This window comes from Lolium rigidum, chromosome 4 (assembly GCF_022539505.1).
Source record: "Lolium rigidum isolate FL_2022 chromosome 4, APGP_CSIRO_Lrig_0.1, whole genome shotgun sequence".
In the NCBI taxonomy this organism is placed as follows: Eukaryota; Viridiplantae; Streptophyta; class Magnoliopsida; order Poales; family Poaceae; genus Lolium; species Lolium rigidum.
Window position 1 is genome coordinate 71,834,654 of NC_061511.1, and position 27,988 is coordinate 71,862,641.

The 27,988-nt window shown below is 42.5% G+C and overlaps 3 protein-coding genes, 1 long non-coding RNA gene and 2 other non-coding genes across 18 annotated transcripts; 5 read left to right on the forward strand and 1 right to left on the reverse strand.

Annotated features, from left to right (window-relative positions):
- Positions 1-7,604: 7,604 nt before the first annotated feature.
- Positions 7,605-10,095, forward strand: LOC124646497 (60S ribosomal protein L18-2-like). The gene is made up of 5 exons (XM_047186602.1): positions 7,605-7,686; positions 7,773-7,862; positions 8,137-8,265; positions 8,351-8,536; positions 9,768-10,095. The coding sequence occupies exons 1-5, from the start codon at positions 7,684-7,686 to the stop codon at positions 9,924-9,926; spliced, it is 567 nt and encodes a 188-aa protein (XP_047042558.1). The 5' UTR covers positions 7,605-7,683; the 3' UTR covers positions 9,927-10,095.
- Positions 8,823-8,893, forward strand: LOC124650775. Its single transcript, XR_006987190.1, has one exon. It is a non-coding gene; the product is annotated as a small nucleolar RNA snoR53Y (small nucleolar RNA).
- LOC124650687 lies at positions 9,345-9,433 on the forward strand. The gene has a single exon (XR_006987114.1). It is a non-coding gene; the product is annotated as a small nucleolar RNA SNORD29 (small nucleolar RNA).
- A 974-nt stretch (positions 10,096-11,069) lies between the features above and the next one.
- Positions 11,070-15,125, forward strand: LOC124646498. 7 transcript variants are annotated; one of them, XR_006986353.1, is made up of 4 exons: positions 11,070-11,406; positions 11,503-11,792; positions 12,045-14,622; positions 14,696-15,125. It is a non-coding gene; the product is annotated as an uncharacterized LOC124646498 (long non-coding RNA). The 7 variants fall into 7 exon arrangements; XR_006986358.1 differs by having other exon boundaries at positions 12,045-13,905; positions 14,549-15,125; XR_006986355.1 differs by having other exon boundaries at positions 12,045-13,691; positions 13,779-15,125.
- Positions 15,126-16,586: 1,461 nt separating this feature from the next.
- On the reverse strand, positions 16,587-21,365 carry LOC124646499 (probable ethylene response sensor 2). The gene is made up of 6 exons (XM_047186604.1): positions 20,817-21,365; positions 19,001-19,972; positions 17,981-18,349; positions 17,602-17,868; positions 16,935-17,062; positions 16,587-16,833 (listed from the first exon to the last, which is right to left on the reverse strand). Exons 2-6 carry the CDS (start codon positions 19,904-19,906, stop codon positions 16,587-16,589), a joined length of 1,917 nt encoding a protein of 638 aa, XP_047042560.1. The 5' UTR covers positions 19,907-19,972; positions 20,817-21,365.
- Positions 21,366-24,107: 2,742 nt separating this feature from the next.
- Positions 24,108-27,272, forward strand: LOC124705880. 7 transcript variants are annotated; one of them, XM_047237572.1, is made up of 6 exons: positions 24,307-24,351; positions 24,534-24,626; positions 24,703-24,832; positions 26,133-26,251; positions 26,521-26,600; positions 26,982-27,272. In XM_047237572.1, exons 2-6 carry the CDS (start codon positions 24,546-24,548, stop codon positions 26,992-26,994), a joined length of 423 nt encoding a protein of 140 aa, XP_047093528.1. In that variant the 5' UTR covers positions 24,307-24,351; positions 24,534-24,545; the 3' UTR covers positions 26,995-27,272. The 7 variants fall into 7 exon arrangements, 2 of the variants coding, with proteins under 2 accessions (XP_047093527.1, XP_047093528.1); XR_007004181.1 differs by adding an exon at positions 25,758-25,829 and having other exon boundaries at positions 24,108-24,836; XM_047237571.1 differs by having other exon boundaries at positions 24,108-24,626.
- Positions 27,273-27,988: the final 716 nt, after the last annotated feature.

Sequence of the window (27,988 nt, forward strand, 5' to 3'; positions counted from 1 at the left end):
TATTAATATGAGTAGCATGTCATGGATGTTTGCTTGCATTGTTTTATTCATAAGTAAGTATGGCGTTGTGGTATCCTCCTCTGAATAATTCATTTATATCGACTTGGCACATGCTCACGCATGCATATGACTGAACAAAAAGTCAATTAAGCCTCGATGATCTATATTGCTTCAGAGTTCTTGTATCATTTTTATGCCTCCGTTAATTTATTTTGCCGCAAGCATGATTATGACAGTTACTGCTCTCTTGATTTGTCGCTCCCTAGTCTATTGCTAGCCTTCACTTGTACTGAGCGGGAACGCTGCTCGTGCTTCCAAACACCTAAAAACCAAGTTGTTCCAAAAGTGTCCACCATAAATACCTATGCATGGCATTTCAAACCATTCCAAGTAAATTCTCATGCGCTACCTTTAAAACCTTCAAAATGCTTCTCAATTTGTGTTTATGTTTCATAGCTCATGAGCAAGTATGTGGTGTTTAGCTTTCAACCTTGTCATTTACTTTTGACGGACTCTCATATGGACTAGTGGCACATCCGCTTATCCAATAATTTTGCAAAAAGAGTCGGCAATGGGATTCCCGATCCCGAATTAATTAACTTAAATAGACACTCCTCCATGGTATGTGATTGTTGGATGGCACCCGAAGGATTCGGTTAGCCATGGCTTGTGTAAGCAAAGGTTGGGGGGAGTGTCATCATCATAATAAAACTAAAATAAAAAGGCACTCCTTCATGGTATGAGATTGTTGGCAGGCACCCGAGGATTCGGTTAGCCATGGTTTGTGTAAGAAAGGTTGGAAGGAGTGCCACATAAACATGCGAATAATTCATGGGAGCCGCTCTTGAAAGTCCGGTTGGCAAGGTAGTTGGTGTACCCATTACCATTCGTTGACAACAACAAACACCTCCCAAAATAATTTTACTCCTGTTTTAAAAAAAAATGAAAAGCTCTAGCGCATGTTAATCCCTGCTTCCCTCTGCGAAGGGTCAATCTTTTACTTTTATATTGTGTCTCCATCTTTTCTTTGAGCACTTTCTTGAGAGCACAACTGTCATTCTTAGTATAATATGTTTGTCTCAAAATATGATTGATTGTGGTATAACCTTGATGCTTTTATCTTTGACAATCACTACTTCTAGTCTTTCTATGAACTCCAGAGGTGCCTGGGCATTTATGTTTTGCCGATCAAATACGGGCAAGCGAGATATCACTTTATCATACTCTCTTATGAACATTGCAATCCTGCTTATATACATGATTCATGATGCTTATTATTAATTGTTGGTACCCCTCCATGATTGACATAGCTGTTAGATGATCCTATTTGCATATATCTCATTATTAACTGCTTAAGTATTAGCCATAGCATGAGAATATATACATCATATGAGCAAATGTGTTCGTGAAAGTTCTTTTATCGCTCAGTTGTTAACTGAATTGCTTGAGGACAAGCAATAAGCTAAGCTTGGGGGGAGTTGAAACGTCCAAAACGTATCTACTTTCCCGAACACTTTTGCTATTGTTTTGCCTCTAATTTGTGTATTTTGGATACAACTAACACGTACTAACGCTGTTTTCAGCAGAACTGTTCTGGTGTCTCGTTTTTGTGCAGAAATCCAACTTTCAGGAAAAACCTCGGGATTTTGACGAAGGCCCTATTTTCCCGAATACGACGGAGCCGGAAGGACAAATCAAGTGGAGGCCCGAGGGCCCCACACCATAAGGCGGCGCGGCCTAGGGGGGCCCCGCGCGGCCCTATGGTGTGGCCCCCTCGGCCGGCCTCCGACGCCCTCCTTCGGACTACTTATCGGCCTCGACCTAAAAACGCACAGAGGGAAGTCGAAGTCGCCAGAAACCCTCCAGAACGCCGCCACATCGCGAAACTCCGTCTCAGGAGCTAGAAGTCTCCGTTCTGGCACTCCGCCGGGACGGGGAATTGGAGGAGATCATCGCCATCATCACCGCCAACGCCTCTCCATCAACCAGCCATGTTTCCCCCATCCATGAGTGAGTAATTCCCCGCTGTAGGCCGAAGGGGATGGTAGGGATTGGATGAGATTGGTCATGTAATATCATAAGATTGTTAGGGCATAGTGCCTAGTGTCCGTAATTGGTACTTTGATGATATTGTTGCAACTTGTTATGCTTAATGCTTGTCACTAGGGCCCGAGTGCCATGATCTCAGATCTGAACATGTTATTGTTTCATCAAGATATTCATTGTTTATGGTCTTACCTATAAGTTGTATACACATGTCGCTGTCCGGAACCAAAGGCCCCGAAGTGACAAGAATTGGGACAACCGAAGGGGATGGTAGCGATGTGAGGATCACATGTGTTCACGGAGTGTTAATGCTTTGCTCCGGTACTCTATTAAAAGGAGTACCTTAATATCCGATAGTTTCCCTTGAGGCCCGGCTGCCACCGGCTGGTAGGACAAAAGATGTTGTGCAAGTTTCTCATTGCGAGCACGTACGACTATAATTGGAACACATGCCTATTGATTGCTTTGTACTTGGACACCGTTTTATTATTATCCGCAAATGCCCTGCTATGATTGTTACATGAGTTTCTCTCATCCATGCAACGCCCGTCATCCGTCCCCGTGCCTACGGTATTTTAATCCTCGCTTGTTTACTACAATCACTACTGCTGTTTTTGTTACTCTCTGCTTCGTTATTTCACTATCGCTACTCGCTATAAAGCCGTTACTATCGATAAACTCTTGCGAGCTAGTCCGTTTCCGTGTGCAACTGAATTGACAACTCCGTTGTTAAGGCTTTCAAGTATTCTTTGTCTCCCTTGTGTCGAATCAATAAATTGGGTTTTACTTCCCTCGAAGACTGTTGCGATCCCCTATACTTGTGGGTCATCACATTGCACTTATTCATATTTAGTTGATGTCATGTTCTTTTGTTTATGGATGCCTAGCGGTGCGAAATAAAATGGAAACTTGTAAGTCCATGGAGTTTGTATATGAGTTAGAGAAACGCCTGGGCCGATAATCTAAGCCATGCATCATTCATTCTGGAAATTTGCAGCGAACCATAGTGAGCATTCTATGAAGCATTTTCAATAAAAAGTAATACCCATAGTAAATAAAAAATTGCTGAGATGCTTATTGTGTCTGTTTGTTTTGTCATTTTGGTATGGGAATGCTTCCATATCATCGGGCAAGAGGTACCCCGTTGGCGATTCTCGATGATACATGTATATTTACAATGACAAGAACTTATTTGGGACCTAAGTTGAGTAGCATGAGGTTTAGGTACTCGTATTCAAGGGGCATGAGATTTTCAACTTGTGATTTGTCAAGCATATAGCTCATATTTGCCTCACATTAACTTTAACCATTCAAGATGCTCATGATAGGGGCCATGAGAGCTCAAAGCTAATAAGTACCATACTTTTTGGAAGGTTTATAAAACTTCTTTATCTTGCTTACTCTGCAAAGAGTCTCTCTTTTACTATTATGTTGAGTCTTCATCTTCTACTTTATGCACCAATTAAGAGAGCATAGTTGTCATTCTTAGTGCAATGTGCATAGTCCCAAAAATATTATTGATTGATTCATGATTATGCTATTGCTTGTTCTAAAATTACTTGTATCTATTCACCCTCTGAACTTTGAAGGTGTCCTAGCATTTATGTTTTGCTATTTCATAAAGGACACGTTGAGTACCACTTTGCTATGTTTTCTCCATGCTTATAAACAAACAGTTGCTTTCAATGCACTATTATTCATGATCCTTTGTTTGAGTTACTCTTCATATTATAACATAGTTGATAAGTTCTATTGAATCATATCTATCATGCCTATGTTTAGAGTACTTTGATCCTAGGTCACAATGTTTTACAATAACTTGATCAAGATTGTGTTAGCTGCATGTCACTGATACGTCCAAAAGGTATGTACTTTCCCGAACATTTTTGCTTTTGTTTTTCCTCTATCTTGTGTGTTTTGAATACAACTAATGCAGACTAATGCTATTTTTTTAGCAGAATTGCTCTGGTGTCTCATTTTTGTGCAGAAATCCAACTTTCAGGAAAATTCCCGGAAAATATTGAAAAACCCATATTTTACCACCTACCCTTGGCGCGTGCCAGGCCTTGGCCGCGCCAAGGGGTGGTCTGGCCGCCTCGGCCACCCTCTCGACCTCTCCTTCGCACTATATAAGCCTCATGACCTAAAAAATGAGGGGGGTTCGAGGTTTTTCCAAAAAGAGTTCCGCTGCTCCGCCGCCACCAGAAACCCCAGTCCGGGACCAGAAACACCCTACCGGGACGGGGATTTGGAGGAGATCATCGCCATCGCCATCGCCATCACCGATGCCTCTCCATCAACCATCCATGATTGCCCCATCCATGTGTGAGTAATTCCCCGATGTAGGCTGTAGGGGATGGTAGAGATTGGATGAGATTGGTCATGTAATAGTTATAAGATTGTTATGTGCATAGTGCCTAGTATCCGTTGTTAGTATTTTTGACATTGTTGCAACTTGCTATGCTTAATGCTTGTCACTTTGGGCCCAAGTGCCATGATCTCAGATCTGAATATGTTATTGATTCATGATGATAATTATTGTTTTTGATCATATCTGCAAGTTGTATACACATATTGTTGTCCGGACCTGAGGCCCCAAAGTGACAATAATTGGGATAACCGGAGGGGATGGCTATGATGTGAGGATCACGTGTGTTCACGGAGTGTCAATGCTTTGCTCTGGTACTCTATTAAAATGATTACCTTAATTACCAGTAGTTTCTCTAGAGACCCCGCTGCAACGGGCTGGTAGGACAAAAGATGTCGTGCAAGTTTCTCATTGTGAGCACGCACGACTAAATAGGAACACACGCCTATGGTTATATTATAATAGGATATTTATATCATTATTACTTGCAATGCATATGTCTTGCTATTACATGGACTCTCCCATTCATGCAGCGCCCGTTCATCCATCCATGTGTCTACATTATTTTAATCATGTTGTCTACTGCAATCATCGCTATTGTTGTTTTCATTTCATTACTGTTGTTACTTCACTACTACCACTGCTATAAAACGTTTACTACTGATAAACTGTTGTGAGCAAGTCTATTTTCAGGTGCAGGTGAATTGACAACTCATCTGTTAAAACTTATAAATATTTTTTGGCTCCCCTTGTGTCGAATCAATAAATTTGGATTTTATTTCCCTCGAAGACTGTTTGACCCCTATACTTGTGGGTCATCAAGACTATTTTCTGGCACCGTTGCCGGGGAGCATAGCTTTATTTACAAGCCCACTTGAAGGTGATATTGTTCGCTGCAATTTATTCATTATGGGGAAAGCTCCTGAATCGAAGTTCCCTATATTGCCATCCACTACAAGAAGAGGTACAACTCTGAACACCTCTGTTGCTCTTGATTCGCCATCTGTTATGAGTAAGCTTCTTACTCCACCACATGCTGCTACTTCTGCTGAATCTGATAACGCTCTTGATGATTTTAATGATGCTTCTACTGTGCTTGATAAGAGTGGTTCGTTAGGTCCTTTCCTAGATACTACAATTGCTAGAGCTAAACAAATTGAAAATGCTAAAAATACTATTACACATGTTAGTTCACCTCAAGCTAGGGGGAATCCTAGTGATAATCTTGATGAAACTTATATTGAACTTGATGATGACTTCATTGAATAATGTCATGCTACTAGAGATGCAAGTGCTATTAAAAGTCTTCTTGCAAGACGAGCTGTTAGATATAATTTGTCTCCTGATGCTAAGTTTGCCACATCTCCCATAAATATTAGTGATAAGGATTATGATCTCTCTGGATCTATCTTACATATCTATTGTTGAGAAAGATCCTTCTGTGGTACTGAAAATGAAAGTGATATGAAACATATGAATGAACTCTCTACTTTGAGCAATTTATTTTCCGATGATATTAAGATACACACTTACTTTGTCACTGAAATTTTCCCTTTCTCTCTGAAAGGAGCAGCTAAAATTTGGTATGATAATTTGTCTCCTGGATCTATTGATAGTCCTATTGGTTTGGTTAATGCTTTCTTTCAGGATAATTCTATTGTTTACTTTACACACATTGCTTAATGTGATAATCTGTTGCTTGCAACTTAATACTAGAAGGGGTTCAGATGATAACCGGAAGGTGGATTATTAGTTATAGACGCAGTTAGATTACAGTCTATGTATTATGTTGTAATGCACAAACGAATCTCATAGTAATCATCTTGTCATGTATGATCGATATTGTACCAATTGCCCAACTGTAATTTGTTCATCCAGCATGTTATTTATCTTTATGGAGAGACACCTGTAGTAAACTGTGGACCCCGGTCCTTTCCTTTACATTGATAAATTCATCTACTGCAATCATGTTTTGTTTACTTACTGCAAGCTCTCTTCTCTTTTATTACTGCAAATATCTCTTTCCACTCGGTACGTTCAATCCTTTGTGTTCAGCGAACCGGTGAGATTGACAACCTCACTGTAAGTTGGGGCAAAGTATTTTGGTTGTGTTGTGTGCAGGTTCCACGTTGTTGCTGACACCGGTAGTGCGCCCTGCCAATAGTCTGCCAGCAACACCTTCAAAAATCACGTCTTTCTCGTATTGGTCGATTAAACCTTGGTTTCTTACTGAAGGAAAACTTGCCATTGTACTCATCACACCTTTCTCTTGGGGTTTCCCAACCGCGTCCATCAAGCACACGCCATCAACGGGGATCTCAACGCGTCCGATCGACGGGAGCTCGACAGCGAGCTGCTTCGGTGAACGGAGGAAAGTGATGGTAAAACTTTTTCAAATCAACACAAGGTAATGTGTTACTCTGAATTAGAGCGATAGCAGATAAGAAGTAAAAATAATCCTAATCAGATTTTCGCAAATACTTTTAGCTTTCAAATAGTTTTCACAACCACTAGACTCAACATCGACCAATAGAAAGGGTTTTTCTACAAGCGGTCCTGCTCTGATACCAAAACCTGTGGCGATCCCGGATGACCCAGCATACCACTGCAAATTAAAAGAAATAATGTGTCTTGGCCAGAATTTGAACATGCGAGCTATAGGATTACTCCAAAGTCCAAACTGCCAACTTGATGTCCAGTACCACCTCTGCTATGTTTCTTTTGTGATGTACAATATAATTAAAATCTCTATTAATGAGTCACCGGTAATTTCCCCCAAAATTAAGTTAACTATATATATATATATATATTTATTAGTTTTGATGGTTTTTGTCACTTTTGTACCACCTGAACCGGCTGTTGGACCAGTAAACCAGTGAGCTGGTCACCTCACTCAAAATATGCTTCTTCTGCGCCCTCGGCCCCTCACCGCCTCCATCATCCTAGAGCATCTCCAGTCGCGTCCCCCAAACGAGATCCAAAGTTTCCCACCAGGCCCAGTCAGACATGATAATTGATAAGTCATCCAACAGAACACCCGCACATTTAAGCCCACATAGCAGAACCCCATTCGTAGGGCCCATTATTTGGCCCACCATTAGCCCAAAAGCCCAAACGAGCCGAAACCCTAGCACGCAAACAACGCCTCTCCCTCCGCTCCCTATATAGCTTCCCATCCGCGCGCCGCCACTCTCCTTCCCGAGCCGGAGGCGGACGAGGTAAGAAGAAGCAGCCGCACAAGGAACCCTACCGCCGCCGCAGCAGCAGCCATGGTGAGTATCCCAGCTCCCGCTCCGTCCAGATCCTGCCTGGTTTCCTCTAGGATTCGTACGCGCTCTAACCCTGCTGTATTGCGCAGGGTATCGACCTCGAAGCCGGCGGGAGGAACAAGAGGACCAAGCGCGTCGCCCCCAAGTCCGACGATGTGTACCTCAAGCTCCTCGTCAAGGTATAGCCCCGCAAAACCCATCACTAGCTACCCCGTGCTTGCGTTGGTTCGTCGAACGCCCTGCGATTTGCTTAGCCGTAGCTGCATGTATTCTATCTATGTGGTGATTAGCCTAGCTATATTCCCATCTAGTCGCCAACGATGGCGTGCTCATCTCCATTTCTGGTTGGATGCAGCGCAGTAGGTTAGATTGGATAGAGTAGATCAGCCGTTTTGTGTCTATGTTCGCTGTGGTTCTGTGTTCTGAATATCGTGTTACTTTTGTGGTGTCCAGCTCTACCGTTTCCTGGTGAGGAGGACCAAGAGCAAGTTTAATGCCGTCATCCTCAAGAGGCTCTTCATGAGCAAGACCAACCTCCCACCGCTCTCCATGCGCCGCCTCTCCAACTTCATGAAGGGCAAGGTATGCATATTTCTTTGCTGCTTAGTCTTTCATCTATTTCCCTCCAACAACCTAGGGATGCTCATATTACTGTTATATGTGACAGGAGGAGAAGAACATTGCTGTGGTTGTTGGTACAATCACAGATGACAAGAGGATCCAAGAGATCCCGGCCATGAAAGTTACTGCCCTGAGGTTCACTGAGACGGCCAGGGCAAGGATTGTCAACGCTGGTGGGGAGTGCCTCACGTTCGACCAGCTTGCTCTCCGTGCTCCGACAGGGGAGAACACGGTATGCTTTTTGTGTACCTCTACTTCCAATTTATCTTGTATCGTGCAATTGCTGCGGTTTCCTATGGTTTGCTCTGTTCAGTAGAGCCATTCTACTCTTAGACATACAAGCGTGGAAGATCTTTTACCCTACCCATTGCTATTATTTTTTCGAACTCTTTATTCATGTGTAGTATCCTTGTAGCCTCTGAACTAAATAGTTTGGTTCATGTCACTGGTTGGCCTGCATACAACTATGAAAATCTACCATTTAGGGTTGGACATCTTTTCTGATTTTGGTATTTAAGGTTCCCAATGATGCATATACCATGCTAATACTGATACCATCTGACGAGTAATATATTATACTGAGGGAACAGTTACCTAGTTCTGCATTTCTTAGTTGCAAAAGCATTTGATTCTTTTGTTGATTGTTGAATTCTTCTCCTTGCAATGATGATACTATTTACCCAGCTCATTATGAGACTTCCCTCTGTGGGTCGTCGTGATATGTAATTTACCATTGTATCTGAGCTCCAGTTGACATATTTTTGTTTTGCTTGTTTAGCTTTTTTAACATGTTGACCTTTACTTGCAGATTATAGTTTTCTCGATAATTATATATCTGTTTTAGATATGACTTGAGGTTGCTTATGCAGTGATGATACGCTATAATCCCAGCTCTATGAATACTTCCCTCTGTGGGTTGTTTGATCTCAGTTAAACGTTATAGTTATATCTGAGTATACTATGTTTCTATCATTTTGCTTGAAGGAACATTTTATCTGTCTTGGTTTTTCTCTAGTAGTAGCATTCTGTGCTGATTTTTTTTGCAATGATGATACTATTACCCAGCTCATTATGAGACCTCCCTCTGTGGGTAGTCGTGATATGAACTTTTCTTTTGTATCTGAGCTCACTATATAAATTTTCTTTCTTACCTTTGATTATAACATGACGATCTTCAAATTGTTTTGGTAAATGAACACAGCTTTTGTTGTGGTTACTTGTGCAGTGATGATACACTATAATCCCAGCTCTATGAAAACTTCCCTTTGTGGGTCGTTTGTGATATGGACTAAGCGTTATAGTTATGTCTGAGCATACTAGTGAAAACACTCAAATCGCCAGTAACCATTTTGCTGGCTGTAACAGTGGTACTTTAAATTACGTTTGTAGTGTGTTTTCACTTTGATATTTTGCATTGGGTTGTTCAGGGATTGATTCTTATTTGCAAATGTGTGCATCTGCAGATCCTCTTGAGGGGACCCAAGAATGCACGTGAGGCAGTGAGGCACTTTGGCAAGGCTCCTGGTGTGCCGCACAGCCACACCAAGCCGTATGTGCGCTCCAAGGGCAGGAAGTTTGAGAAGGCTCGTGGTAGGAGGAACAGCCGTGGCTTCAAGGTCTGATTTAATCGCTGTCTGCGTCGTGCGACTGTTGTTCTGTTTGAGCAATTGACAGTAATTAGTAAAGTACTTTGTACTGAGAGTAGCCCCTGTGTTGGAATGATATTTTGCAAGATTCTTATCTCTGTCAACTGTTTTGAGTTTGTGAGCATGAAGACAATATTTTGTTGCACCCTGTGGTCGCTCGACTTCCTCCCTTGCAATTGCGAATGGTGAATCCTTATCTCGAATGCCATAATCACCATACGCCCTCCGTTCCAAAAATAATGTTGTTGATTTGCCTGAATTTTGATGTACCGAAACACTAAATCCTGTCTAGACTGAAATGTAGTCAAATCTATGACATCCTTTTTAGGATGGAGGAAGTACTTAAATTGAATTGGGCCTTAAAATTGTCCAAGTGAGCTTCGCTGGCTACTAAATCAAACTGGAATTGGTTCTAACCTTATTTCGTGATCGACCTCCACTTTTCATTCTATACTCTCTTCCTTGGCAGCATTGAGAACAAGTAAGTGCGTATATGGTTGGCCTATCTCAGAGCGATCCACGATACACTCGTCGCGCGAGCGGGCTGGGCAAGAAAAAAAACACACGCAAGAGAGAGAGAAAAGGACACCTCCTTCTCAATAGGTCACGCACACACGCCTCCTACCCCGCAGTTTCCCCCAACCCTCGTTCTGAACAGGTGAGCGCAGGTGGAGGCTGGCGGAGGTCGGAAGAGAGATTGGAGATGGGGGAAGGCAGTGGTGGAGGTCGGAGGTGGGGTGGATATGGGGGATTGTGGCGGTGGAGGTCGGAGGAGATGCGAGGAGGGTGGCGCTAGATCGGGGAGGCTGTGGAAGAGGGCGGCAACAATAAGGCCTTGTTTACTTCTCTCGTATTTTTCTTCCCAAAGGGTATGGGGATGGGAGGGGATTTGGTGTTCACCCAATCCCCTCAAATACCCCTCCCCAAAAATACACTAGTATGATGGAGAGTTTTTTGATTTAGGCAAAAAATGTGGGGATGGGAGGGGATGGGAGGGGATATCTCGGAATTATGTCGTTCAAAACCGGAGAAGTAAACGGACTAGTGGGGATTTTCCGGGATACGAAATAATCCCCTCTCATCCCCATAAATACTCTAGAAGTAAACAAGGCCTAACGGGGAGGTGGGAGGTGGGAGGACAGCGGAGGCGGTTGGAGAAGACGAGTGGGCCGTCGTACGTCGGCGTACAATGACGACTCGCAGCTTTGGCTCCTACGGTTGGAACTATTTCGACTGGCATCCAAACATGTATCTCGATCTCTTGTATGATTGAAAGTTTGAGGAGATTTCTCTCCTCTGGAACTGTAGAAGTGTCTGCTTGTGGAGGTTCCAATTGATGATTTGATCTTGTTGGTTCGCTGAGATCAGAATGAGAAGTGTCATAATCTGAATTCTGGAGATGTTTAGCTATTGTCCATATTGTTTGCTTGGTTGCAGACAGTTGTGGTTGCAGAAGGTACACATGGTTTTCATTTTTTGTGGGTTAGTTTGTCTCTTTCTTGCAAAGTTCAGATTGTGCTTCTAGATAGTGTTTATAATTTATACTCTATAGGTTGCAGGTATGCGAATAAAGGTCCATTGAAAAATATTAAGTATTGTGAAGAATCCATATGTATTGTAAGAACGTTGGGTTTACTGGATGGCTCCTGCCAAATTAGTATAAGTGTGAGTCTACCACCTAAATTTATACCAAGTATACCACTTCGATGCCTGCAGTATTTTCTCCATGAAAGTTACTTGATATTGCTTCAGGAGATCGTTAGTCCGTGGGATATCAATTTAATGGAAACTCGCTATCGCTGCCTATAAAAGCTGCCCACTTCATCACACTTCGTGTCCCAGGTATGAGATGTTGGGTCCTCTTTATTGTTCTATTGGTCCTTTGGTACAGAGTTCATGTGTCCTTCTCCATTGTTTTTAGTCTGTGGGTCCATAGAGACTTATGTTGAACATTTCGTTTCTAGGAATTCTATAGGCATCTTAAAGGACAATCTTCGGGCGAGTCAAATTTTGCTTGAGATTTCATAATCCATGTCCTGGAATTTCAGTACATCTCAGTTAACAAATTGCAATCTTTTTCGTATTTTTTTGCAGGAGCTTTTATCTTCGGTTTGGTTGTCAAGTTTATTCCAGAGCCAACCTTCGTGCCAGCCACGCAAGCTAGAAAATAGTTGAAATGAAACAATCTACAGGGATGTACAACACCATATTAATCTGTTTCTTATAAAAGAGGACAACTTGTAATTTAGTTCTTTTTTGTGGAAAGCGGACTGATGATGATGGTTCAGGTAAAGATATGATGCAAAAGCATCGCCGGTAAGTCTTATTCAGTGGTATGATTACAGCTGTTGGTAAGAAACTAAGAATGTGTCTAAATCGTTAAGCTCACTTGTTTTATCAGGCCTGCACTTGTCAAACTTACTTTTAGGTGACATTATTATTTGAACTATTTCATGCCACAGTAGGTTCTTTAATAAAATTCTGTGAAGTTTTGCTTCCTTGAAGCTACAATCAGTTGACTTCATACTTATTGTGAGCTGTAGGAATCAGATTGCACAATTTTCCTGAGTGAATGGCGGTATTTCTCAGATACTTAGGACTGCATTTTAATTTTGTCATGTTAATAAATGAATGGATCTGAGCAGCCTCATAGGACAATTGATCCATTGATGTGAAGTTTATGGTAAGAAGAGTGTTGAAAACAATATCGTCTATGTCAGCATTCTAATTTTGTCACGTTAATAAATGAAATTTCTGTACAGGGACCTCTGCAGACAACCAATTCAGATTAGAACTGATTTTGATTAGAACTGGAGGAGGAATATACACTTAATTACCTATATCAGCTTACACCATTGTCCTATGAGGCTGCTCAAACAATGGCAGAGGGAAGCAGTATACTTGGTAAAATTCGAATTACATGCCAGATGAATCTTGGCGAACCAGCCTGTTTGCAAATGCAGAACATTCATAGGACTATAAGTAACCTCCCGGCCCCCTTTTTTTACTATTTATGTTATGTGCTGACCATTTAAACTTTCTAACTGCATCGATGTCAAGAGTCAAGACAGTTTTTCCTGTTAAAACTGAAAATAAAAAATGATTGTCGAATTCTCTAATTGAACCTGACTTCCTTTTGGCAGCCCACTCCAAGCAAGGATGTTGACCTTCGTGCTGTGGAAGTTCCAGTTGTCTTATTTGTAAATTGGCCATTTTTTTGTAAGATTTCTTGGTTAGGATTCGTCTAAAATTGTGCAGCCTAAAATACGATGTCCCAAATAGTCAGATAATATAGTTTAGTTATGTATAATGGATTTTTTTTCAATTGTGGTGGAAGGGAAAAATCCTAGGTCTTAGTTCTGTGAAGTTTAAGGAACTTTCCTTCTTAGGCTTGCTAGATGGAGGTTAATAATGAGTATGTTTATTTCTGCTTTTTTTAGAAATGGTGCTTACTAGATGTTTTAAGAATTCAGTTCAGTTGGCTTACATTCTTATAAAGAGAATGAAAGTGGGAATTTGGGGTGTCGAAACAAAGATAGTCAGACCCATCGACACCTACCCCAAGCAAAACAAGGCCAGCCGAAGACAGGGGGATTTTCCTTGAATTTTTTCATTATTAAAAAGAGCTGGGTTGAACCGTTATGAATTTGAGAAAACAATGACAATGTCCTTTGGCTATATTAGTGATCAATTCTTACTGATCAATTGTTATATGAGCACTGCCTCCACTGCACTGACCAGGTTGTCATCCACCAACCCGTGCATCTCCTTCATCGTTGCCACAAACTCCTTCGCTTGACGTCTGACCTTGCCGTCTTCTTCATGTAGGCTCTCCATTTTCCATGGGCTATTTCTACAGCATAAGCCCATCTTGGCATGACAAAGAGGGGGCTGGATAGAAGAAGGGGAGGCATGGACACGAGGAGAGGAGGAGGTCGCACCATATGTCAGCACTGTTATGTTCTGCTTCTTCTGCTATATTCTGTCACGCAGTCTCTGATTTTTATTTTCTGGCTGGTTGCAGTATTAATTTTGTGAGATAAAACAAAGATCTTATCCTCTGCACTTAGCTAGCAAATATTAATAATTCTTTTTTCTGTCTACAATGGTTCCAATTTATTCATACAACTTAATGATGCTTTCGTGCATTCCAATTGATCTCTGTGAAACACACACAGAAACTCGTCTATGAATCTTTTGGATTTAGTATAGTTTCTTTGGTAATTATTCATACATAAAGGAGAAACTGTGCTCTTGGAGATGTTGGGTACTCATGTTTATTTGAGTGCATTTTCTTATTTAGAAATAGTCATTAAAATTTTTATATGGTTTTCTTTGCACCAGCCGCTATATCATGAAATTTTTGTATCATTTTAGAATAAACTGACTTTTTTTACTGTGTGGGAAATCTTACTAGAAGGTTGACTTATGTGGAATAGTCAATAGATATATATGAAATCAATATCAGTGAAAGGAAGTAAGTGCAAGCTGTGTTACTTCTTTTGTTTCTTCTGCGGTATGACTCGCAATAGAGAAGTAAATCATGTCGACTTATGTTACATTCAGTGATTGCTAATTTCTTCCGCCTTAATTTACAGAGGTGAACAGATTTGCATGTCAGGTGCGTGAACCAGCAACTGCAAGAAGCATAACTCAGTTGCTTAGCTTGAAGGTGATGGCTATCTAGGTGAAATTACTTTGTGCTTCATGTGTAGATTGGTTCAAAGAATCAAATTTCATTGTAGGCATGCTACCAAGCTGGAAAAGCAATTGGCTGGAAACTAGGTTTCTCTTACAGATAGTCAGTGAACAAGAGCTATATCGAAGTTAGCAAAGGCATCCATATTTTGCCAGTTTTGATTTTGTTCTGCACTTCCATGTGTATCAGAGGAAATACCCAGCTGGAAAAGCAATTGGCTGGAAACCAGGTTTCTCTTACAGATAGCTCAGTGGAGAAGAGCTATATCAAAGTTAGCAAAGACATCCATATTTTGCCAGTTTTGCTTTTGCTCTGCACTGCCATATGTGTATCGGAGGAAATAAGGAGGTGCTTTCTATGTGCTTGTTGTAGATGACCATATTATAGATTTGCTTTATCGTGGAGTTAACAAGTGATGTAAGGGCACTGACTTTGATTTTCTCCAAGCAATAATAATATAAGGGCACTCGAGTTTGGTTTGTTTCTAAAGAGTGGATATAGATGGAAATAAGATTAGACTGATTGGGCCGCCACTGTACGGCGAGGAGGCGCCCCAAGGGGCGCCCCAACCACTAGTTCATTTAAAAAGCCACTACTTCTCAATTTTTTTTGCAGAACCGCACTACTTTCTGTAGTTTCCGCATAACACTACTTCACACTCTAATTAAGAATTCAGTGTCCATGCCATCAAACCCAGAGAACTCATTGCTGGAGATAGCCAGATTATTATTTCTACAACACTACTAATTTGACTCACAATGTGCAACTCAATTATTTCTAAAAATGAGCTCTGTACCAATTCGTGGATGAGACGCTCCTGTGTAAACGGATTGTATCGGGTCGAATTTTGCTTATACCATATCTTTTACCATATATTTTTCTCAGATTTGGATCGGAACGGATATTGATCAGTTTCGGATTCAAATGCGGATATACCTGACTATGAATTCGAATCGAAAATGGATGGGCTTGGACTGGAAACAAAATTAGTCGAATATATTCTCTCATCAATAAATTGTTATAGTTTTTGCAAATCTAGAGGGATTTGAACTTTCATTCTTGCCTAGCTAAGAAAAAAGAGATATAATTTACCCTAGAACTTACGGAATGAATTCGATAACTCAAGACCATTGGCCTTAGCTTTTGACTCAAAAAATCGGATTACCGGGTTAAAAACCTTTAGATTATCCTAATTAAATATTGGATAATTCATATCCGCATGCTATTTGCTATATCATACCCTATACTATATTCGGAGCACCACTTTGAAATTGATATCCTTATTCACCAGGTTTATTAAAATCGGGTATGGATAATTTAAATCGGATTCAAGCTGGTTTCGGCGGAGAAATTATCCTATTACAGCCCTGCTCCTGAGATGCCTGCAGACCTGATGGCTGCAGGTTGTAATTCTATCCCTGAGTAAATAAAGCTCCTGGTCTTCATCGCAAAACCACAAATAAAAGACAGCATCTAACTCGTTGTTTCTGCACGAACAAAAAATGCAGCCAACATGAACTGCAATCAATGTTTCTGGACGAACAAAAAAATGTAGGCAACATAAACTGCAATCACTTGGACAAAAAGAAATAGCTGGCAGGCATCTGTTAAAACGGTGGATGTTTTCTGATCCACTTGACCACTTGTAAGATTAATGCTTTCTGGTTCATGTTCATGAATTACACTTGCAGCTCAGGAATTTACCACAAGGTATTTGCCTAAATGTATGTATCAGCTTTTGCCTCCCTAACAAGACCCCTCATGCACAACACAACACCCCTCTAATGCCGCCAATAAGGGCAAGCCACTATTTCCGGACTCACCCAATCACCCCCACAGCTCAACTCAATCCATCAGGAGCTATCAATTCCGGTCACAAAACAGGGTCCCTGACCCCCTTCCCCTCAGTCAAGGTTGCCTGCGTTCCTGCAGCTCACTCACGCAATCGACTGGTAGCGGGCTCTAGGGAGCCCTGTGTCGCCATCCATTATTGATATGCTGTGAGCATCAGTGCCGGGGCCTCTACCTCCTTGGTTTGGTTGTAAAGGTGACGGCATCATTCTTCGGGGATTCGCGTTCGGTTTCCTGCTGGGCGTGCCTAGTCTCACAAAAAACGTCGCGGTGCAGCCCTTCCCTTTGCCTTCGCTTTCGAGCCAGATATCCCCCTGCATTAGGCTCACGAATCTGATGGAACGGAACGGAGAGAGCAGACACTCGGTTAGCACAGTGCTCACATGGTTTCAGGGTGAAAAGGAATGCACACAAACTATTATCTCTTGATATACCTTCTGGAGAGGGCCAGGCCCAACCCATTTCCGGTGTGACGTTTCGCTGTTGCATTCTCACTGTGTGCAAATTTTCTGAAGTTGTGAGCCATATCCTCCGGTATAATTCCACGGCCGGTGTCTTTTACCTACATGAGAAGATGACATTAGGTCATTTGTTATCATTAACCCTACACTAGTTTGGTATGTTTGTTCCTTCGTTTTTACTGTAGTTTTTGGAAATGCGTACATGCTCATATCCAACTTCATAGCATCAAAGGGGGATCTCAATTCCAATGGGCGGATACAAAAATCTAGAATCATTTTCCCACCATTGGATTATTCTAGTCTTACTACAATCTGATATTTGCGGTATGCTTAAATTAATTTTTCAACATAAGAATGTGAAGAAACCATCCATCAGGGTCCAAATCATTATTTTTTCTCTTCAGGGTATCACCTTGAACACCTCAATCAACGTCTCTTTGGAATGATAATGTCTACCATTTAGGAACACCGCTAACTAATGATTTGTTCAAGGGTACACTGCTGCATCAACTTACGGGGCATCGGCAAGCGAATACTAGAAAGGAATGGTGACATACTGACATGTATTGTGTCTCTGTGTGAACACTAGGAAGATTGAGGAATTAAGAGAAAATGAGTGAGTGAATGTCCAAAAGCAAACCTGAACAACCAAGTAGAATGACCCATCCGAGGGAACTGGATGGACGTTAGGAGCATATGGGTCCCTCAAAGAATCTGGCCTGGCTATAGAAGCTGTAATTGAAATGTGACCCTCCTTTGTGAACTTAACAGAGTTGCCAGCAATATTTAACAATATTTGCATCAATCGCTTGCGATCGCCAATTGCACATGCAGGTAAGTCTGGAGCCAAGGAAACCATTACTGAGAGCTTTTTGCATGCAGCCACTGGCTTAATCAAATTAACCACCTACAAGATGAATTAAATGAGTCAACCTAAAATACATCAGGAAATTCTCCCCTCCTTTTTAAGCAACATAATAGCAAACTCTAAATAATGAAACAGCTATCAGGGCACTTACATCTGTAAAGGTGGCATGCAGATTAAAAGGTGCAATCTCTAGCTCAAGGCTTCCATTCCCAAGCTTGGAAATGTCCAAAACATCATTTGTAAGAGTTGCTAGAAAATCACTACTCTTTAGTATTGTCTCAATCATTAGGCGCTGTTCAGCCGTAAGAACTGTTTCTAAAAGAAGGGAGGATAAAGACACGATTGCTTTCATAGGAGTCCGTGTTTCATGGTTCATCACAGCAAGAAAATCATTACGAGCACATATAGCCATTTCCGCCTCTCTACGTGCCGCATCAAGGGCAATATTTTGCTCCATTAGTAGATCACGAGCCCTCATGGACTCTTCCAAAATGGCGGCATGAGACAGTGCAACTGCCACCTAATGAGAAATGAGCCAACTGGTCATGATCTTTATAATAGCAAGGCATGAAAAATAGTGCAATCTACTTATGAAGAAAACAATTACACAGAAAATTAACTAATAACTGAAATTGGAGAAAGTTTTATAGGTAATATAACATAATGCACAATCAAAGAAGAAGTTAGCTGGTTATACATGGTACATTTCTTTAATAAAGAAACCGAAGTATCAATGAGATATCAGACAATGGTGGCAATAGAACTATTTCCAATCTTAGGGATGCATACAAGTGCTGAATGGCTTTTCTAGAGCCCGTCGGCAATAAAGAAGCCTAACGCAACATGACTTTCAAGAAAAATAGTTGCACAGTTCAAACCATAACAAAATGATTTGCTAGCTTAGTTAACTGCAACTTCAGTTAACGAATTCTCTTGCCCGCAAATTTCTTTTTAACGAATTCTCTTCAAAACCAAAGAAAAAAGTTATACATTTATCCATGAACCATTAAGGAAAACTTGCACAAAGTAGAACAAACAAAGATATAAAAGCAGCCCTATAGGATTCTAAACCTTGTAATATTAGATGCCAGACATAGGTTACAAGACAAGCACAGTGGTGATTACTGATCACATGTATAGAAGAACGAATAGATATGAAGCTGATAACTACCTGATCAGCAACAACTTCAACAAGCTCCAGTTCATGGGTGCGCCATTTTCTTGCACTGTCTGGAGGCAGCATCAAAACCATTACAGCGAAGCTTTTTGCAGATAGCTCAGGCCAATCATTTATTTCGAAATTTCTAAGGTGCAGCAGTGGAACACGGACAGCTACGACCTCTGGTGGCACATACCTACTTGTGTCAGCCTTTATTGAAGCTAACGGGGAAGTATGTGGGATGCTTTCCGCATGGTTACTATTAAAAACCTTTGAAACAACCGGAAGATTGGTAGGAACAACTAAGCCAAGGGGAGCAGTGTTATGGATTGTATGTGACAAGTGAAGGGCTGTTCCAGAGCGGGATGGCATCCAAAGGGCACATTCTGCTAATCCAAGAGTCCTTCCCAACTCAACAAGTGTAGTTCTCAAAATTGTGTGTCTGTCAAGTGTACTCCTTATCTCATGTGTGAGCATGTGGACATGTCTCCCTGTCTCCTCCTGTGTTTTTATAATCCCCATCTCTTTGTCAAGCTCCTCATTCTTATCCTTCAGGTACCTCTCCCTCAATTTGACGCTCAATAAATCAGGAATTATGTGCACAAGCATCAATGCCGTTATGCATGAAACAACCGCTGTCGCGGCTTTCGACACTGTCATTACAACCGCTATAGTCTTGGAATACGTGCTGAAGGTCCACAAGTTTATCAGGTGTGTTGCCCCACAAAGAACAATGAAGGCGCCAAACTGTATGAGCACCCATCGGTAAGGGAAGAACGACGACTTCTTGACAAAGTATATGAGCTCCAAAGGAATCGAGAAGTACGCAATTGCAATAAAGAAGTCGGATATGTACTGATACTTAACAAGGAGATCATCCGCCTGCCATAGTGGCTCGATGCAATCACATCCATCCATCCGTTAACAGCGAAAAGTGTTACCGAAAAGCTGCAATTCTTGAAACAAGCGCCACCACAGTCCCACCTGTGACAATGAAACATCAAACTTTTACTTCACTTGATTTTCTATTTTTTGCAGGGATTTTACTTAAGTTGATTAACAAATACTTCCACAATAACCATGAAGAGACGAAGCTCTCAAACTACAGCTATAGCGACTGGCTATAGCTGTGTTAAAAAAACTGCAGCTATAGTATGTTAGACTGGCCGAAGCTACGCGGCATCAGCAAGCTTATGACAGTTTGTAGTCGGGCTAAGTAACAAAAAAATACCGTGAGGACCAGCACGAGGTGGAAAAAAGAAAAAAACAGATGGCATTTGTAGGATTAGCAATCACATCGACATACATACACAATGCTATGAGATAAGTTCTAGTTGGTGCTCGTGGCAGATCACCGTTCTCCATGTCGCTCCCACAACACAGAAGAACCTAACTTAAAATTTCCAAGCTGTGATGATAACTCAGAAGAAGCAGACCCCTAATTGTCTTCGGCCTCCAAGTCCAAGTCCAATGCTAACAGGAAAAATCAACTATGTCACCAAAAGAACAACACTAACTTCAACTCTCAATATAGACACTAGTGAAAACGATTACCATTCCATAAAAGTAATACCCACAAGCTCTAGATACACTCTTACCCTGAAATCTAACTATGTACTATCCATGGAACACCCAAATCAATGTCAAATTAGTTGAACCTAAACTGAGGTTTGAGAAGATGAGAAATCATTGCCAGAGAGCCAGTCCATGGCACAAACCCTTACCTTGTCCCAACCCAATTGAAATGGATACAGTATTACGGTTGGCTGGCCAAGTTACTTGTCAAATTATTTGAGATTCAAGGAACTGCTTGAGGCTGAGAAATTACCTGAACAAAGCACTTCAGCCCCTCTCTTTCCTTTGCCCGCTCTACTCTGCTCTGGTCTGCCGCCGCAGGCCTTGCCTGTCCGCGGTGCCGGCGTGCGTCTGGCTTGACCAGACCAACAAGACGCGGCAAACTGGACGGCCGCAGAGCAAGAAGAAGAATCCACCGCAACAACAGCAGCGGGAAAAGGAGGCAGCTCCTCTAGCTGCTCGCCCAGCCGCACAAGGGAAACCGCGGCGATCGCGAGTACAGACCCACGCCCGCGCCGGAACCAAGAACAGCACCACGGCGCCGGCGGGACCAAGAAACGACCAATCGAAGCGAGAGCTGCTCACGTGTTGACCTTAGCCCACGGTAGGAGAGGGATGGGAGAACTGGGAGGCGACTCGATCTGCTGCTGGGTGTTCCTGTGCCGTAGTAGCTGCCGCGATTGTTGGAATGCGGAGAGAGATTGGACCGGAGGGGATGTCTCTGGAGCTGCAAGTGACCAGAAAAAAGCGCCCTTTTGGTTTCTGTTGGATGTGAAAGCGGGGACGCGACACCCCGCCGTTAATTGCTGCAACTTGGAACTTGGCTAAAAAGAATGATGGCGTACTGACACCTTTCCTCTCAATTCCCTAGTTTAGTTGGATTTTGTGCAAGATTTTGTTCACATATAATAAGATTTTAGATGATTCTGTGCAAGATTTTCACACTATTTTTAATAGAAATCCGGTGTTTCAACTTGCAAAAAGAAAATCTGGTGTTTGTTGCACATGTTTAGGGGTGTGTTCGGTTTGGGGATGGGTGGAATGGAATGGAACCATTCCATTCCACTGGCATGGAACCGTTTCATCCCTGTGTTCGGTTTGGATAAAAAATTGTCACGGAACGGTTCCATCCTTGTGTTCGGTTTTGGAATGGGATGAGAATGGAATGGAATAGGTGAGATAATCACCTGATTAATTATTCTAAACTCGATTAATTATTTGCTAAACTTGATTAAGTAGTGCTAAACTTGATTAATTATTGCTAAACTTGGTTAATTATTGCAATAATTAATCAGCGTGTGACAGTCACCCGTTCCACCTCGTCCGGCCGAATCGGAGAAACCACTTCATTCCGGATCTAGAGGGAATATTCTATTTGGAGGAACCACTTCATTTCATTCCAGTTTGCAACCGAACGCAGGAACGGGCTCTGGGTGCGGAACGGTTTCATTCCGTTCCACCCCATTCCCAAACCGAACACACCCTAGGTTTATTCGAGCAAACTAAATAGTGAATGCATTCGTGGTGATTTCGATAATCTCAAGACTTGGCTCACCGGATTAGTTTCTTGCATACAAAAAAAATCAGTACAAGATCTTCTTGCTATTTTGATGCATTTTGTAGCCAAGTTGCACGCTTCCTTTGCATGATTAGGTTCACCTAATATGAGCTAAAGATCAACGTTTCCAAAGTCACCTACACAAATAATTCCATATGTGTTTTCATATAGTTTCTTTCTCATTTTAGCAATACTGAGATCCAACCTTATATCTGCAATAAAGACAGAGAGTATTACTCCCTCCGACTTAGTATAATCGCAGAAGAATGTATTACTGCTTCGTTGCACCATGATTATTAGATCGATAATGGAAGACATATACTGTACGAATGATCTTTTCATTACGAAAAAAAAATTCCTTGGTGAAAACGATAGGGGAGGCTGGATGCACTGCACCTGCTGCCCTGGATGCATGGACATGTGAGAGAGACGACTTGACCGGTAGAGAGGAGAGAGAGAATAACTACTATACTAAAGCTGAACAAGTTCCATTTTTCTCAGAATTTTGGATTTTTTTTCGGAGTAACCTGCAGCTGACACGTAGGTAGTTTCCTGGTATTCATTTCTCTGTGTGCATATCTGGTGCCCTCTTGCACTTGTTTTTGCTCCTTTCCTTTGGTCTGTGGTGCACTTTGTTTTGGCGTGGGTGGATATAGCATTTCTTATGTTCTTGTCCCACTTGATTCAACTCACACCGCTTTGACCAAGGAGAGCAAAACAAAATCCCACCGCTGTCTTCTCCATTGGTAAAGCCGCTTCCAAGCCCCATTGCTGCCCGCCCTCAGGTCATCGTCCCCAGCGAGCGCCTGCCCCTCCCCGAGGTCACCGGCCCCGGCGGGCGTCTGCCTCGGTCGCCGGCCCCCTCCTGGTCCGTCCCTAGGTCGTCGTCGCCGGTCGCTCGCCGGATCCCCGAGGTCGTCGCGGCCTGCACCTGCTCTGCCTCGAGGTTGCTGCACCCGGCCGCCGTCTGCCCCGCCCCGAGGTCGTCACGGCCCGCAGCTGCCCCGCCATGGCCCCCGGCGCCTCCGCCCGGCGCTGCTTCGCCAGTACGAGCGCGGTCGACGGCCCCCTCCTGGTCCGTCCCTAGGTTGTCGTCGCCGGTCGCTCGCCGGATCCCCGAGGTCGTCGCGGCCTGCACCTGCTCTGCCTCGAGGTTGCCGTACCCGGCCGCCGTCTGCCCCGCCCCGAGGTCGTCACGACCCGCTGCTGCTCCACCATGGCCCCCGGCGCCTCCGCCCGGCGCGGCTTTGCCAGTACGAGCGCACCTTTCTCCTGCCGCCTGCCTCCACTCACTACTCAGCAGGAGGAGGCGCGGCGCGGGAGGCTCCGGCGGGCCGCCGCCGACGAGCGCTTCGTGGGAGGCTCGGCCGGGCCGCCGCCGACGAGCGATGAGGCTCTTCCAGGACCCCTCCGACGAGCGCGAGGAGGCACGTCGCGGGCTGCACCAGGCCGCCATAGAATACGCCACCTCACCTCCGATGAGCATGACCCGTGAGGAGGACGCGCACTGCATCGCGGAGAGAACTTCACCAGGACGCCCCCAACTTCTCCATGGCACTGCCTACGAGTTCGAGGAGGAAGCGCGATGCGGGGATGCCTGCACAAGTCTCCTTGCTTCCAGCTCTCCCATGTCTGGCTGGGCGCGGTTGCGAACCGTGGGTGGTGTCCTTCGTGGCGGTCGCTGTCAGGGTCGTTGTTCGCGCCTGCCTCGGCGCGCACGTCTTGGTGGCGTTCCTGATGATGTCACCGGCGTCGCTGCTTCAGGATGAAGCCGAGCACACGCTCACGCTGCTGCAGTCCAGGGATTCTCCCAGTCACCGGCCCTGGTGTTCCCCGCCGCCGGCATCTTCATTTGCGATTCTATCGGCGACGAGCTCTTCTTCTTTCCTTCTCTGGTACGTGATGCTTCAGTTTGACCTGTAGATTGGGTTCAATTTTTTTTTGACGATTTAGTTTTCAGTTCGTTGATTTTTGTTTGCAGGTTCCGGAACTCCTTTCTTTTATGACTCCCATCCACAAAGAGGGCACACAAATATTAATCCCCTTTCAACCCCTCATCTTCGACAGTTTGTGCTTCCAGATCAGTTGGGTCGGCGCTGGCAGTTTGGGGTGCTGGAAGGAGAGATACTCGAGAAAGGGGCATGTGGTGTTCGTGGAGAACCAGTGATCAATGCAATCAATGTGGCAGAGCATCTGGCAAAAATGACTTGAGGCGCCAAACTGAATCCAAGTTACATTTTATTTTCTTGGTTTGTTCTTTACATTATAGTTCGCAAAGGATCGAATCAGGAGTTTCACATCTACAGCTGATGTGATTCTCTGTCTTCTTTTTTCTACTGAAACCATGCTTAGCAGTGTCGCTGCAAAAAAAATTCAAGTTCTGCTTCTTCTTCCCGATTGATGTGCTGCTAGGTATCTTGGTCGATGGAAAGCAAGAACATCACATCTGCTTCGATGTATGCCATGGAGCTGCTCTTAGTACAACAATACAGTGTACTCTGTTTGGTAGTGCATGCTGAAGCGATGGCCTGTATGATTGGTGCAATTTCAGCTACGTACTTATTCCTATAGTTTCCTGCAGGTTTTCTATGAGTGTGCCTGGTGTTGCACCGTCGGTGAGTCCGGCCTTCTTCTTCGCCTCCTCCAGTTTTGCGCTTTGAAGATGGTACTGCTGTGTCGCCGCTTTACCATGCTGCTGATACACATCCAAGGCAGGTAATAATTATAATACCGCTGCTGATTTTAAGATGGAGATTTTGTGTATGCATGGTGACACAAATGTAGATAGATTCCAGTATTCACATTTGCTTTTAACGTCTCTTATTCAATGTTTATTCTTAATAGCGCCAAAATCTAAGAAGTGCAGTCCAACCTTAATTTCCTGACAATTATATGATGTTTAGGAACATATCTTGCATATAGCGTTATCATAGAGTGACCAAGTTGGTGTTGCCTTCAGGATTATCTCATGGTATTTTCGATGCCATTCCAACAGTTGAATACTAATTGGTACATTTAGTTGTACATTCCTTATACAAAATTGCAGAAAATGGTACATAATCTCCTAAAATTTTACAAGCATAATAAATCTAAATATGGGATACTTGGTCATGTTCCTTTTCTATGTGCTCCTCCACATTTATAATTTAGCAAATTGCTTGCTGTTATTGTAGCTTTAATGCCTAATACATCCTTATTCATATTATTCTTAGTATTACCAGATTCAGGATTATGTGTTGAGTTCTTAAGGCCTCATGACGTTGGTGCTTTGTTTTTACAATAGAAGTGCACCAACGTGTTTTGGTAGGATAATTATCCTAGCATAGAGACCCCCTTTTAAAGAATAAGACAATCTTTATTATCGAGATCTGACGTACGGAATTATGGTATGTAACTTTTCGTTTGCAGAATGGTAGCATGCTTAGCTCGATGCAATTGGGATCAAGGTTATAGAAGGCTTGAATTGATAAAATTGTTTTCAGTTTATAAGCCAAGAAGAAACATTAAGATTAAAATGTGTATTCCAGATGTGAATACTAAAATTCCTACTCTGTTGTGCTGTGAAAGCTTCATGACTGGACTCATTGCTGTCTGAATGTTCTAGAAGAGGCATGTATCTAAATTTGCTGCACACAGGTGGTACAGACTACAAAAGGAACTATTGTACTGCAATTGACCTCCAATCGTTTTAATGAAATGCTCAGCCAGGTGATGCCACAAAATTTGACACTCCATAATGGCCTTCATCCTTTTACTAGGTCTGCCCACTCAGCTTTGCTTCATCATCTGGCATGTCGATCTTTTTTCGATTAAGCTTAGTTGAACTTCCGACAGTCTTCGGCTTTCCTATGACTCAATCATCTAGATATAAATACTTTGTTGGCACATATATGCTAAGAATGCTTGTATTCAGAATTTCTAAAAATTGTTCTCCAACTGGATAAGTAACTATTTCTGCAATACACAAAAGTGACAAAACTGCATCTTTAATATATTTATTAATTTATTTAGGTCGATGCAAGTGGTCGGCTGATGATGCCCTTGGTTTGGTAATTCTGTTTCTTTTCTTTGTGCGTGTCGCCCGCATCTGGGAATTCAGAGATCTGGCGACTCGACTAAATCTATATACGGTACATTCTGAACGTTTAGATACTTAATCTACCTACTGTCACTTGCAGATGCAATACACACAATTAGCCTGAATTATTCGTTTGCTTACCTGTAGATACCAATTGGACCATGAAAACTGTTTCTGTGTACCAGCTTATCTCACCTACAGTAATTGATTTTCTGCAATGTAGTGGATGATAGTTAATTCTACACCTTCTGTGTAACTATTTGGCAGCGAGATTAATATCGTGCACAGGAAATGTATATTCAGACTTAGCTGATGTTGCAGGGCAACACAATGGAGGGCTGTGTGTCGGCCAACGGAAAAGCCCTGTTCAGAGAACAGCTATATGAGGGTTCGATATCCTGGTTTGAATCTTTTATTGTTGCCTTAGCCTGGAGCAAGTACAAGATGAATGGTCAATTGGTCATCCATACATGATGGCCATTATATTCTCTTAATAAAATTTCATTCTAGATAAGGATTGCTTCTTACCATCTTTTCCCTGCCTTTTCTTCCAAAGTTATAGACCCGCCTAATTGAAAAATTTAGATGTTGGTACCTTGGACATGTTTCAGCGTACAGGATTCTGATGATTTTAAATGTGACTGATTTTTAAAGTTGTTCCTTGGCTTGGTGTTCTGAGGACGGACTATTTCTTTTCAATTATGCTCCATTTTGTGGATAGAAAATGTTTCTGTCCTTGATTATCAACGAGTTGAGCTATGATGATCTTTGCTGAACTGCAGGTATAGGGGATAATGGAGGGCCAAACCTGGACCTAAAACAAAGAGGTCTTTATAAAGGAACCAGCAAATAAAAGCTACATGAACGATTTGAATTACTCCTTCCATGTGTACAGAATATTCTCCTAGGATATTACTATGGCAGATGTTGGATTTTACAAATGATACCATGTTTGAAAACTCATGGGATTTCTGTTTTGGGAGCCAAGTCAGAGAGCTCCAACTATGTCTCATAATAAGCTAAAGCTGCATTAGCCAACTTTTCAATACTTGAAGAAACAAATGCTTTGCGAAGACCATGTCCAGAGAGTTTCATGGGATTTGTGTTTTGGGTGCCATATCAGAGGAGAGCTTTGACTGTGTATCATTCAAGTTGCATTAGACAATTTTTAGAATCGCTGCGACTTCTTGGGGATGTGCTTTCAAATGTATGTGCAATGGCATCCCTCACTTAAGTTGCTATGTGATGCTGACAGTCAATATGTAAGCTAACATGTTACTTCCAGCTGTTCAGATGGCATGTACTAAAACCTTTAGTAACAACAGTAATTGTTCGGTAGGCTCTGATTTGTGAATGGTGATACTTGATTTACGACCCTCTTGCCGCTTCATCCCTAGAATTGTCATATGATGTGTTGAACTAATGATCTCATACTGTTTGATGCTTCGCTGATAAAATTTTGCTAGAAACCGAACGATCTAATGAAGTTGTCGCCCCGCTATGAATCATAGGTTGTTCAGCTGTATCTACAAAACCTGAATCTGTGGACGAGGAGGACAAGCTGATGTCTCAAGGATGAAGAATTGACAAAAACATCTATTTTATGTTCTGGCCCATTATCTCCAGTAACCCGTGATCACTTGATATGTGTTTCGTGCCAACCTTAGTACAACCTATGTACTGCTATATCTGTTTATGTTAGCCTTTTTAATTTAGCAGGGGTATTCCATGAATTATATATTTTTTAAACAAAGGGCGCCTTTTATTCATAGTTCAACAGAGATACATC

Coding starts and splice junctions, on each gene's coding strand:
- LOC124646497 (XM_047186602.1), top strand. Junction 7,863..8,136: donor ACCTCAAGCTCCTCGTCAAG/GTATAGCCCCGC, acceptor TGTGGTGTCCAG/CTCTACCGTTTCCTGGTGAG. Junction 8,266..8,350: donor CCAACTTCATGAAGGGCAAG/GTATGCATATTT, acceptor TATATGTGACAG/GAGGAGAAGAACATTGCTGT.
- LOC124705880 (XM_047237571.1), top strand. CDS start 24,546: ATGGAAAGCAAGAACATCACATCTGCTTCGATGTATGCCATGGAGCTG. Junction 24,627..24,702: donor AATACAGTGTACTCTGTTTG/GTAGTGCATGCT, acceptor AGTTTCCTGCAG/GTTTTCTATGAGTGTGCCTG. Junction 24,833..26,132: donor GCTGCTGATACACATCCAAG/GCAGGTAATAAT, acceptor TAATTTATTTAG/GTCGATGCAAGTGGTCGGCT.
- LOC124646499 (XM_047186604.1), bottom strand. CDS start 19,906: ATGGATGGATGTGATTGCATCGAGCCACTATGGCAGGCGGATGATCTC. Junction 18,350..19,000: donor TTGAAGTTGTTGCTGATCAG/GTAGTTATCAGC, acceptor ATTTCTCATTAG/GTGGCAGTTGCACTGTCTCA. Junction 17,063..17,601: donor CATTCTACTTGGTTGTTCAG/GTTTGCTTTTGG, acceptor CTTCTCATGTAG/GTAAAAGACACCGGCCGTGG.